The sequence below is a fragment of the Pipistrellus hanaki genome (assembly GCF_964339955.1).
Source record: "Pipistrellus hanaki genome assembly, chromosome: 2".
In the NCBI taxonomy this organism is placed as follows: domain Eukaryota; kingdom Metazoa; phylum Chordata; class Mammalia; order Chiroptera; family Vespertilionidae; genus Pipistrellus; species Pipistrellus hanaki.
Window position 1 is genome coordinate 155,061,223 of NC_140504.1, and position 13,251 is coordinate 155,074,473.

Here is a 13,251-nt window from a genome sequence, read left to right on the forward strand (position 1 = left end):
TATTCTTCAAGCTCTACTATTCTTCCAATGCAACCTAGACTGATTCAAATGCAATGGAAACAAGATTCATTAATATCATTTTTGAAGAAATTATTTTTATACCTATGTATTACCTGATGAATATCTCAAAATTTCAAGGAGAAATATACAAAACTCAATTTGTGATATCACATTAACAAAAAACAACTAGAACCTATTTTTTTTTCCTCAATGAAAATGATTACTGTTTGCCAGAAAAAGAAATTAAGAAAAATTCTATGTCCTATAAAAGATATGATAATCTAGTATTTATCTAAGGTCAGACTACTTCCAATCTTAACTATCCAGAACATATTTATAAACCATGAAGTTGAAATATGGTAAAACCACTGTTAACTTAGCACACTTGTCTTTTTGAATGAATCTGGAGGTATTCTAGTCCAACCACCCTAGTTGATGCCTTATACTACATGGAGTGCAATGATATGTGTTCATGAAAAGAACCCTGATCCATTAAAAACAAACAAACAAACAAACAAAAAAGATTACCATTATGTTAAGCATTTTTACAAATTTACTTTCTAAAATTGAACACAAAGAATAGTGATTGCTTCAATAATCTGAAAATTTTAGTAATACATAACTAAATATTCAACATATGAGATGTTTTCAAATAAAATATTACAATGCCTTAACAGTGCTCCCTTTCTCTCTCTTCTTTAGCTACATTATTCTGTCCCTTAATCCAAGTACTTCATTGCAGAAGACAGTACTCTCTCTCGGTAAAGTCCCTGGACACTAGTCAGAAAAACTGGTTGGTACCAAACTCTTTGCTGACTGCTATTCAGTTCCAACCAATTGTTGCCACACAGAAATGCTGTACCCAATGGTGCTGGAACCTCTAATTGATCAAGAGAAGCCTAAATACTGATTTTTATATAAAATATTCAAATTTAAACACATTTATTGTGGCCAGATTTAGTCCAAAGATAACATCTAAGTTAGGAAAAAATGAATCTGTACTGTATTTAAATAATACAAAAATCCAAAGATATGTATTCAGAAGATAAAAACTGTTCCTATTCAAATATTTAAAAATTTCCTTAATTTACAATATTAAATATTCATTTGTTGAATGTTTTTCTTATTTTATTTCTCCTTCCTTTACTAAATGTTTTAACAATATTTCTCTAAAAATATTTTGAATTTCCTATACAAGCTAGTCTTTCTAAGTTGTTAGTAATTTCTTTTTTAAAAGTTGTTAATTTCTTTTTAAAAAGTATATGAATATATACTTCAAGTCAAATAGCAATTAAAAACTATTAAGCAATATATGTGAAAATTCATGAGAGAGAGAGAAGGAAAGAGAGAACCCATAAAGAGTCACGAGGTTGAACTCACAGCAGCCTCACCTGTACTTTCATGGGCAGTCAAACATTTCATCCATTTCTTTTTCCCCAAAGAAAAGAAGCATTCAGAAGAAAAGCAAGTCAGATGATAGTCTAACTCCTAGCCTTTATGCAATGAATAGGATAAATATTAGTCAAATAGAGATTATTAAAAAGTATAGAAGATACTTACCTGGACTTGAAGACTCAACAGATGGCTAAGGGTGGGGTGGGGGGAGGAGAAAAGAAGAAAAATTAGCATTTTTGTGTAGTAATCCTTACAAATGTTACAGAAATTATTCAACAACTACAACTAACAACACACCAAAAACTACCATAATTGTTAATGTCTGAATTGTCTAGGACTGTGGTCGGCAAACTGCGGCTCGAGAGCCACATGCGGCTCTTTGGCCCCTGGAGTGTGGCTCTTCCACAAAATACCACACCCTGGGTGAGTCTATTTTGAAGAGTGGCGTTAGAAGAAGTTTAAGTTTTTAAAAATTGATTCTCAAAAGAAATTTTAATCATTGTACTGTTGATATTTGGCTCTGTTGACTAATGAGTTTGCTGACCACTTGTCTAGGACAAAAATAATACTTCCCGTTTTAATTCTGACATTATATTTATTTCAACATATAGGAAAATTGAAAAACACTCCTGAATCTAGAAACAAAGACAGTAATTTGGAATTGATTCAAATTTTTAAAGGCAAATATGGGTATCATAACATAATTTAAGATATATGATTTAGATCTTAAAATTTTCTGAAATATTCCCTCCTATCAATACAGGAAAACTATGCGCACAGTTTTACTATCAAGCTGATCTCTGGCTTAACATGTGTGAGCCTAGGCCAGCATAGTTCAATCAGTTGGATGCTATCCATTGCACCAAAAGGTTGCCAGCTGAGTCCCCATCAAAGCACATGACTGGCTGTAGGCTCTATCCCTGGAAGGAGGCATGCAGGAGGCAGCAGATCGATGTTCCTCCTCCTTTCTCTCTCTCTAAAATAAGTATTTTTAAATGTATGTGAGAATGGAGATGGAAACAATTTAAAACATTATTTTAACTAAAAATTATATTGCAAGCAAGCAGAAGGAAAAATTAAAGTGTTACTTAAGCACCAAACAGTATATTAGGTTAACTTCACTAACAAACAACATACTTGTAAATTATCACAAAATAAGCAGCCTTTCATGCGCTGGAGAAATTATCAGGTTATCTGATAGACCACAAAAGCTCAAATTATAATGCTCCTTCTACTGTACCATTTCACCTCTCATAAATTTAACCACATACATCTGGAAAACTTAAAGATAAAATTGTTAGCAACTTGTTTTATTAATATCTATGGCTGTTTTATCTTAATTAAATTATAATGAAGTCATTTACAAACAAACTCCTAAAAGTTCAATAAGAAACTCAAAAGATGCTTCAAATGACAAACTTTATGACTAAACTTTGTCCATTCATTCAGAGCTATCTATTTTATGCCCAATAGAAATAAGAGACACTGGAAGGGCGAAAGCACTAGAGAGAGAAAGGGGATCTCTAGCATGTTCCTTCTTTCTCCTAAGTAACGGTGCAGAGAGGCAAGAACAAAATAGAAATGAGGAATGTGCCCAATACTTCAAAAGCTAGGTAACCAAGACAAATTTTTATAAGGTGTTAAAACTCCATTTTGAAAAATGTCCACATTATGCTACTGTAGTAAGTATACACTCCAAATTTCACATGATGACTTAAGAGTTCTCTTAAGGCATACTTTTTCAAGGATCCTATTTTCTTCTTTTAATTCTTAAAAGAGAATGGTCCTTGTTTATAGCACTGTTTTATTCTAACAAAAGACTGGTACAATTTAGTAATGTATATTTTCAAGTGTCACCATCTTTAAGTTACTATGCCACAACAAACGAATATTTAGTATTTTTTTATTTAAAAAAAAATATATTTTATTGTTTTTTGACAGAGAGGAAAGGAGAGGGATAGAGAGCCAGAAACATCGATGAGAGAGAAACATCGACCAGCTGCCTCCTGCATACCCCCCACCGGGGATGTGCCCGCAACCAATACACATGCCCTTGACCGGAATCCAACCTGGGATCCCTTAGTCCGCAGGCTGAGGCTCCATCCACTGACCCAAACCAGTCTCAGCAGTATTTTTTAATTTATTTCAGCAAGATAGGCGGAGGAAGAGATAGAAACATCAACAATGAGAGAGAATCATCAATCAGCTGCCTCCTGCATGCCCACTACTGGGGATCCAATCAAGCCTGCAAACCAGGCATGTATCCTGACTAGAATCCAATCCGTGACTTCCTGGTTCATGAGTCAATGCTCAACCAATGAAGCACACCAGCCGGGCACAAGTGTCACTTTTTAATTCAGTTCTTCAATGGGAAGCTGAAGAGTAGAGTGGGACAACACAATAACCTATGATAATAAAAGCATAATATGCTAATTAGACAAGATGTCCTTCCGAATGTCCTTTCGGACGACCTTTTGGATGAAGCGGGGCTGCGGGGCCAAGCCCCCTTGCACTAATTTTGTGCATCCAGCCTCTAGTGGAACCAAAGGGTTTCTAGTTTGCTTAACATCTTTCAGGCAGAGCTACACATTTCTGGCTGAAAATGAATTTAACCACCACAAAAATTATTGCACAGCAAATCAATATTTTAAAAAATTAATCTGTTTATTTCATGTAATTATATTTTATTTTCCAAGTTTAAGCACATCCTCTGTCCAAGACTACAATGTTCATAACTATCTTCATCTGGTCTCAGATTCACTATCCACATAATAGCCTTACAATGAATGCTGTTCTTCCTTTTCAGTAAACTTTTGAAACAAGTTTGCATGGCATAAAGAAGAAAAACCAGTATTTCTTTCAAATTAGGAGCTTAAAAGAAATGGTCTTTTGAGCATTCTGTCATTTTTGAACTCTCCAATAATTATTCCATCTAACAGTCTGATAAAAAAAAAAAGTCTTTCTGATTAAAAATAAGTTATTCGCCCTAGTTGGTTTGGCTCAGTGGACATGTGTCGGCCCACAGACTGAAGGATCACAGGTTTGATTCCGGTCAAGAGCATATACCTTAGTTGCAGGCTCTATCCTCTTGCAGGAGGCAACCAATCAATGTGTCTCTCTCACATCAATGTTTCTATCTCTCCCCCTCCACTCTTTCTAAAAATCAATAGAAAATTATCCTTAGGTGAGATTAGCAACAAAAAATAAAATAAAATAAAGTAAAATAAAATACCAAATATTTCGAGGACTGATAGCATTTGTAAATATAGCTGGCATATAATACACATCCAGTGTTGAAAGATAGCATTAATGATCATATTATGTCAGAAATACTGAAATGTGCCGAAACCAGTTTGGCTCAATGGATAGCGTCGGCTTGGGGACTGAAAGGTCCCTGATTCGATTCCGGTCAAGAGCATGTACCTTGGTTGCAGGCATATCCCCAGTAGGGGGTGTGCAAGAGGCAGCTGATCGATGACTGTCTCTCATCAATGTTTCTAACTCTCTATCTCTCTCCCTTCCTCTCTGTACAAAATCAATAAAATATATTTAAAAAAAAAAAAAAGAAATACTGAAATGTTTCAAAAACCATGATTTGACTGATGGTATACCTAGATTAGGATAGAGGGAGGGAAAGTAGGGATAGTTTGCCTATACATACACATTTTATTCTATATTAAAAATAAAATTCCACTTATTGGTTTGAGGAGGGTTGGAATAACATTAGTTTCTTGAAAGTATTTATATCCAATTAAATAAAAGATGACCATTAACCAATATCACCCAAATAAATTTAATTTAAAACGAAATATACGACTGATTAAACAAACAAAAAGAGGAACTTCTGGAAAACTAGCATTTGAAAACAGTTTATACTATAAACATTACTTCTGCCCAACCTACAAACAAAATTATTATCTTTCAAAATATGAGTTTAATATTATAATACAGGATGTTTCAGTATGGAATGAGGGCATTTTTTATTGACCTACTTAAAACAACAAAAGTAGTTTACATTTATAAAACTACATTTTTTTTCAAATGCATAGTTACATGATCATAAACATAAACTTGGCAATAATACCGTCCCCATCTACCACATTTTATGTATCAGCAAACCCAGGGAGATAAAGTGACTTGATGAAGGTTCCATAGTATAAGTGAAAAAGGTGGAACTAAAGCCTAGAGCCTGATTCCTTGTATACCTCCCAGGGAAACAACTACGTAGAAAAATTTCTCATTTCCTTTTTTTCTTACCCTTATTTTCTTTTTCTTTGTAAAATGGTTTAAATGTGACTGGAAGTCTTTCATTTGTCGTGTAACTCCTATCTATGTATCCTTAGGAACTTGTATCTCTAAGAATACCCTCCAGGAAAACTGCAACAATCTACCAGTAATGATCACACTAAACTGGAAATGGGGAAAATAAAACTAAACCTATATAGGTACTCACTTGTAACAATATCTATTTTTAGAAAAAGTTCAAACTATAAAATGAAGAAGTTAAGATTTTACCTTGGGGATTAAAATATCTTAAGTGCACTCATACACTATTGGTAAAAAATATGAGTTGGTTTACCTGCTCTGGAGATCGTTTTTGCCAAAATGAACTTACCCTACTGATACGCCTAACAAAGAACACCAAGATGTATAATAATCATCACCACTAAGGTTTTCACAGCACAAAGTTAGGGAGAAATATAAAAGTTCACCATTTAATTAGCTAGAAATGGAAATATAGTTCTTCCAAGCAAAGGAACACTATTAGTCCATTTAAAAAAATGAATGGCACAGATTTATTTGTATGAGAAAAAAATATACACACACACACACACACACACACACACAGAGAGAGAGAGAGAGAGAGAGAGAGAGAGAGAGAGAGAGAGAGAGAAGAGAGAGAGGGGAATGGGTAGGGGAGAGGAGGTTTTTTTCATTTTACACATCATTTTGCTAACTACTTACAAACATTACTCCTTGTTTCTTAAAATCAGTGGAAGATTGTCTCCTGAAATTATGGGAGATTTTAATTTTCTTACTTTACCCTTTGTTTAAAAAACCTAGTACCACTATTTTTTTCTTTAACAAGTCTAGTAGTATAATTTTGAAAAATAACCTAGTTTTCTTTTAAGTATATACATAATTGCTTGAGATAGAAAACATAACACACAGACAGACACATACACATTGAGTAGGCTAAATTAATTTTATATTAAATTTATAGCAATTTTTATACTTTGACCCATATAGTATACAATTTAACCAATCAAATTGCTGAGTTGTAATAAATATTCAATGCCTCAGATGTGTTCAAATGTTTTAATATTTTTTTAGAACACAGTGAGAAATATCCCATACACCAGAAAACTATAAATTGGAAAAGAGGAAAAAATAATAAAATAGAATATTGCCACTATTTAAAAATAAAAAAATAAGGTAGTAAAAACATGAAGGAATCTTTAGATTCTTTCATTCCAGGCAAACATAATCATATTTTCAGTGAGTATAACTATATAAATTAAATTTTCCGCTCTAAATAATTCCACCGCCATTCCTTTAAGTATGGAATACAGATACTAAATTTCCCGTTTAAAAACAACCTTTGTCCAAGACTACAATGCTCATGACTCTCTTCATCTGGTCTGAGATTCTCACTCAGGTGAGTATGAGAACAGAAGCCAGGAAGGAGCTAAGGACCCAGCTCCCTAGTGGGAAAGGCAGGAGGGACCATGCCAAGGGCTCACCATAACCTCTTCATACAAAATTAAATCACTTAACTTTGCTGTAAACCCTGAGGAAGGAGCATAAAAAGATTAAGTCTTGGAGTAAAAATTAGCAAATTTACTCTAGTAGTAACAACTTAAAGGGTGAATTGCTATATTAAGCATTAGGAATTCAAAAGTCTAGGCCCCAATAATTGTGTCACAGACTAACTGCAGGACCTCGGACAAATTACATAAACTCTTTGCTTTAGTTTCATTTTCTCAAATAATTAAATTTCTGCAAGTTTAGTTTAAATTCCTTTGAGATTGAAGTTTTTTACTTTTTTTATGGTTTCTCAGAAGACAACACTACTAAGGAATGTTTAGAGAAATGGATCGGACATGTTTAACAGACTCTTCTAAATTTATTTTTAATCTATGACTTTTGGAAAAAGAGGATCTCAACTTGCAAAAAGCTTTCTGGGGGTGCTATGAGTTCACATCTACATACTAAGTAAGCATAATTATAAGTCATTCTTCTAAGCCACAGGATAAGTACAACAGAGTGGGTCCCTAGCCAAGAATGTTACTTGAACAGTTTAATCACTACCATGAATTTTGAAGCCATTTGCTAATCTTTTGAAATGTATATGGGACTCAATCTGAACTTCAAAAGCAAGAAATGCCTATGTAGCTAATTACTTTTCATAAAGACATCCTGAAGTTTCAATGGCAATGTTTTATTTCCAAATTATTTGGGAAACTGATTAGTCTCATAAGAATTCTCTAAGGCGAATTCACTTCTAGTAGTACTATATATTCCCCACCAACCTTTTCTACCTTTTCGAGCACTTTACCTATTACTTCTTCTGAATTAAACTTTTAAGTAGCTTAGTTTCAACTAATTTTAAGTAATCTCATACATTGGTATTCTTGATTACTTTTGATAAATCTTTTCTAGCTCTAAAATATAACTACTAAAAAAATAATAATTACCAATATAGAAATTTAAGACTTAAATTCATTAAAGTGAAACAAGTTTTGTCTAGCGTAGAAATTAATACTATCAAGAATAGCAAGATGGTCACATTTCCTTAAAAACAAACAAACAAACAAACACCCAAAAATCCAAATATACTAAAAAAAATGTTAAGGAAGGAGTATGTTTTTAAAAGAAATGAATGGATGTGATAGTGAATAAACGGATTATGTACCATTTTTTGAAATATCTGAATACTTAAGACTAATACAGAAGAGCAAGCCCATTAAATTTCCTTCTCTTTATTTATATAACAGCAATATGGATGAGGTGAAATGATAGGACTTGTGTTATACTGTGGCTTTTTTTTAACTTGAGAAAAAATCCCTTATGTGCTTACAAACGCTGAAATAAAAGACAAATTGTTCCTTCCCAAAGGTCCCTACACCAAGTTCCTTATAAAACCCAAAGGATCAACTAGCCTTCTTTTAGGAGGTGGATAAATAACTTTAAGGGATAATAAAGAATAAGAAATATTACCAAAAAGTGTTTTTAAAAAGGAGCATATCCCATTTCTTTGAAGCATATTATATATGTTACTAGTGTTATCACAATTAGAAGAATCATTACTTACTTTTTATTATGGATTGAGGTGACCAGACCAAGTATGAAAAATTGATATATTCTATTTACATCTGAAGTAATTTGTATTCAAGAATTAAATACTTTTGGTGGGGGGCCAAAACAAGGCCAGGGTTATTCTCCTATGTAGGAAAAAACAACAAAAAACCCCACAGACGCATAATACCTATATTTTCTCTGGAGACATGCTTCTTCAATAACCTGTTTTCCCCTCAGATTTATGGAATAAATGCATTTTACTGCTTTGCACTTACTGTTCTTTCACCAGTTAGCTTCAATCCTTAGGTCTACTTAATCAAAGGTATAATAGCCAGCATTTGAATTATTTACCACATGTATCATAAAGAATGAATCTCTAGGAAGCGCACACAAAATCAAGAAAAAAGTTTTCCTGCATCAAAATTTTTTAACCAACCAGTCTCTAAAATCTTCTTTATTAAAATGTAGAAATCAGAAAATTATAACTTTTCCCTCCTCTTCACCCATTTTAGATTTTTTTGTAGGACACAGTGAAGTTTACTTCACTCTTCTTCCAAATTGACGTAAAAAAAAACCACCTACAAGAATTGAAGAATATAAACGATGAATTTTTAAAGACACCAGGTCACTAAATAAATGTGCTGAAAATAAAATTCAGGGTTTTTCTTCTTGAAATTGGACCACTCATGTGTTCCAACAGTGTCCAAATGATGCAATTTTTAAGAAAATGAAAATAATACACTTGAAAAAATTAGTATATTATTAGTAATTCAAAACACATTGCTTTTCCTCTTACATTAGTGCAAACATCTTTAATTTCTAAAATGAGAAATAAAATACTTCCATTTACGTAGTAAGTTTTCAGTATGCTGGGCAGTTATAATTTCTGGGTGAGGTGTTTTAAACTTAAATTTTACCATATTTTCATATCCTAAGCTACTTTCCTTCAAGAATACCCTGCTTTAAAATATGACAACAGACCTTAAAGCTCAAACCATTGTGAGCAGTACCACTAGGGAAGAAACCACAACACCTATGACAGAAAGCAAGCACAATGCTGCTTATCCAATGCATATTCACAGAAAGGGTGATCTGCTAAAGGCCATTTGATAAAACATATGTAAAGCCAGCTACCTACCACCCCATCCCCCAGCCCCCTGACATAGGAAGGGGGGGTGGGGGGGAAAGCAACACTTAAGACTCAACAGGACTAAAATTCTTTCAGCTAAGTGAAATAAATCCAGGCACATTTAAGTAAAATACAAAGTACTATGCTTTCTCTCCAGTTCATGTGAAATTAAAATGCAATTCTTTAATCACAAAGAGCAAAGAAATGGAATTAATCTAAGACTAAATTTAGTTTTTTTTAAAAAAATATTAAATGTTTTAAGAAGAATACTGGAAGCAAACAATCCTGCCACAGCAAAACCTCATCCTCCTTTTGCAGCATAAATATAAAGCCAGTTTCCATCAGCGAGCAGAGGGAGCAAACCCTAAGAGCCACTCCAGAAGACAGTTAACCTTTGTGTCCCCCCACTCAACAGGTACACGAAGAGGCCTCCAAATAAACATGTCCATAAACATGTCCATAACTTAACCATGTTTCTGCATCCCAAGGTTTAAAAAAGGAGATGTGGTTTTGATGAAAACACTCACCATTGATTTCATTCAGCAAGTAAGAAAGACAAAAATGGAGGGGGGGGGGCGCGGGGAGGGCATGGTTAAAAGAATGACCTACTTCCTGAATCTGTGTTGGGGTGCCTCTGAGACCATGTAAATGCAATTCACACGAGAGGAAAAAATGCCTTATTGATCACTGTGAGTGGCTCTACTCAAACAAAAATCTAAACGTATCATCTCTTGAACTGAAAGGTACTTAACAAAATTCTTCCGAGGGTAAGAAAAAAAGTTTTTTTTTAAATCAAATGTTTATGGTTTAGTATAATAAAATTTAAATCTGCAGGTCCTATACTAAATCCAAACTAGAAGACTAGAATTGGGGTGGGGGGGGGGGGGGTAGAAAGAGGAGGTATGGAGGAGGAGGGAGGGAGGGAGGGAGGGAGAGAGGGAAGGGCTGCCGGGGGGAGGGGGCTGCCAGGAAAGTGAAACCGGGCAAGGCAGAAAGCAACTCGGCTGAAACGTCGAGAAAAAAAGCGGCTCTTTCTCCCTTGGGGTCGGGGATGGAAGTTTGGAGACATGGGGAGACTCGCACCCTAGACGGCGGGATGGGAAAGGCCAGGTTCATTTCTCCCAGCCCATCCGATCCCAGCCGGGAAAGCCCGCAGTTAATCGAAGGCCCCGACACCGACTGGTTGTCAGAGCGGCCGGCGGGCGGGGGCGACGCGAGAGGCGCAACAGCATCTCGGCCGCCGGGGAGGGAAGAAACTTCGCAGGAGGAAGAGCCGCTCCTCTCGGCCCGAGCGCCGGCCGGCCGAGCTGCCGCTGCCCCGGCCCCGGCCCCGGCCCGGCGGGCGCCCACCCGGCCCTCCGCGCACGCAGGACTGACTACGCGGCGCCCGACCCTCCAAACTGCCCCCAAGTCCAACCGCGCTCGGCCCGCCGCCCCCGCACCCATCCCAACTAAGTTCCCGGAAAAGCTCCCGCCCCGAGCGCGGCCTGTTCCGGACAACAGGTGGGCAGCGGCGCCGGCAGGCAGGGCCGGGCCTCCCCTGGCCGGGCCCACTCCACTGCTCCCCGGCCGGCCGGGGCCCCCGGAGCGCCCGGCTCCGGGACGGGGAGGGGAGCTCGCCTCCCTTACCTCCGCCATGTTTGCCGTCCTGACGGGTCACATCTCCGCGGTGGCCGCCGGCTGGGTCACGGCCAGAACCCGGATGTGAGACTCGGCAACGGGACTCCCGTCGCCGCCGCGGCCGCCTCTCCCCGCTCCCGCCGCCACGGCCTCCGCGGGAGCGCGCGCCACGAGCCGCCCGAGCGCGCCCACCACACCCCGCCCCGCCCCACTCCGCCCCCTCGCGGCGACCCCGCCGAGCGGGACTGGAGGGAAAGGCCGGCGCGGGCGGGCGCGGGCGCGGGCGCGGGCGCGGGCGCGGGGAGCAGCGCGCGGGCCCGCGCAGCCCGCCCCCGCCGCGCGGAGGGGCGGGGCCAAGGTGGGTGTGGAGGGAGGCGGGCGCCGCCCGGACCCGCCCACCGCGCTCCAGCCGGGAGGAGCCTCCAGGAACCGCACAAGCCAGGGGAGGGTGCACACCGCGGCGGGGCTGGCATTCACACCGCAGGGAAACAGATACGTTATGTTTTACACGTAGGCCCCCCCCCTTTTTTTTTTTGAAAGTGCATTTGCTAGAAAAACGGATGTTGCGCTTCAAAGCAGTGATCCCTTGACAAATATAGTCTTCCCTAGGTCGATTCGCAATAGGCAAGGTAAAAATTCAATATCTCACAATGTTGGCGGTACGGGCAGAGATGAAGAGAAGGGATTGTGTTAAGTCTGCCATCTCCCTATCTCGTTTGCTTTTCACATAACCTGCTGCGATGCCAGTCACAATGCTAAGTGTGCAAACGATTGCATTCTGCACTAGAGGACAGAAATTTTTTAACGTGAGATATTGAAAAGCCGCTCTTTGGTGGACATGATCTCTGACTTAACTGCATGGAGGGAGAACTTGCTTATTTGCAATGCCTGAAGTGCCTGCAAGTTAAAAGTTTATGAGGTATTGTCCTAGAACTAACTGTCCTGGACCAGAATGCCAACCAACTCTGATTGCCAGAGCCAAGAAATTGAAAAATACAGACATGTCTCGCTTCCATTATTTAGGCACGTATTAGCTAATGCAAACGTGATTATCAAAAAGTGCATTCACATATTTTACTAAGCCAGGAGTTTATAAGTCTTATTTCAAAAAGACAAGTTTACCGCCCTCCCCCAAATGTGCAAGGGTTCCTTTCAAAGCAGTTTTTAAAATGGCTACCAAAATCAACCAGTTAAATATGAAAATTACTCATTCCCTTCAAATAACATAATGCCAGTGCTACAGTATATTACAAAAAGTTGCACATAGAAAAACTTGTCTTTAATACTCAACTTACAATGAATATGGGGGAAGCTGTTTTCTTAAGGTATTTGTATTCCCTTAACATTCTAGACTCTGTAAGCAGTTTCCTATTTCTAAAGATCCAACATTAACTTGAAATTCTTATGTCCAATAATAATTTGTGCATTTACAGGAATATGAAGTAGCTGCTAAGTGAAAGGACATTACCTGGTAATTTGACAGGAAAAGAGTCCATAGACAGTCTGTAAACCAATTAAACATAAACATCTGATGCACATTTTCTACTGAAAGAAAAGCAAGGGAAAGAAGAGAAAGGAAAACTTTAAGGTTCCCAAATCTACAAACAATTTTTACTATTAACTGTACGGTACAGTATTTTCATTTTATTTTTTAGAATACTTATATCAAAGTGTTTTTCAGGATTCCTTGGGGGAGGGAATATGTTGGCATAGATATATAGCTTCTAAGTTACCTGCCCTGTTGAATTTCCTTAATCCTTAGGATTCAAAATAAAAATGGCTTTTCAAAGTCAGGTCATAGTCAC

At 37.7% G+C, this 13,251-nt stretch overlaps 1 protein-coding gene across 7 annotated transcripts in view; it reads right to left on the reverse strand.

Moving 5' to 3' along the window:
* MIER1 (MIER1 transcriptional regulator) overlaps positions 1-13,251 on the reverse strand; it is a 54,851-nt gene that overhangs the window by 37,694 nt on the left and 3,906 nt on the right. For 2 of the 7 annotated variants that reach the window (XM_084872597.1, XM_084872598.1), the window contains one exon: positions 1,561-1,585. In XM_084872597.1, the coding sequence (XP_084728723.1) occupies positions 1,561-1,585 (25 nt within the window). Of the gene's footprint in view, positions 1-1,391; positions 1,429-1,560; positions 1,586-11,455; positions 11,642-12,914; positions 12,992-13,251 lie in introns of those variants that run through there. The other 5 variants (XM_084872603.1, XM_084872600.1, XM_084872599.1 and 2 more) reach the window with 5 other exon arrangements.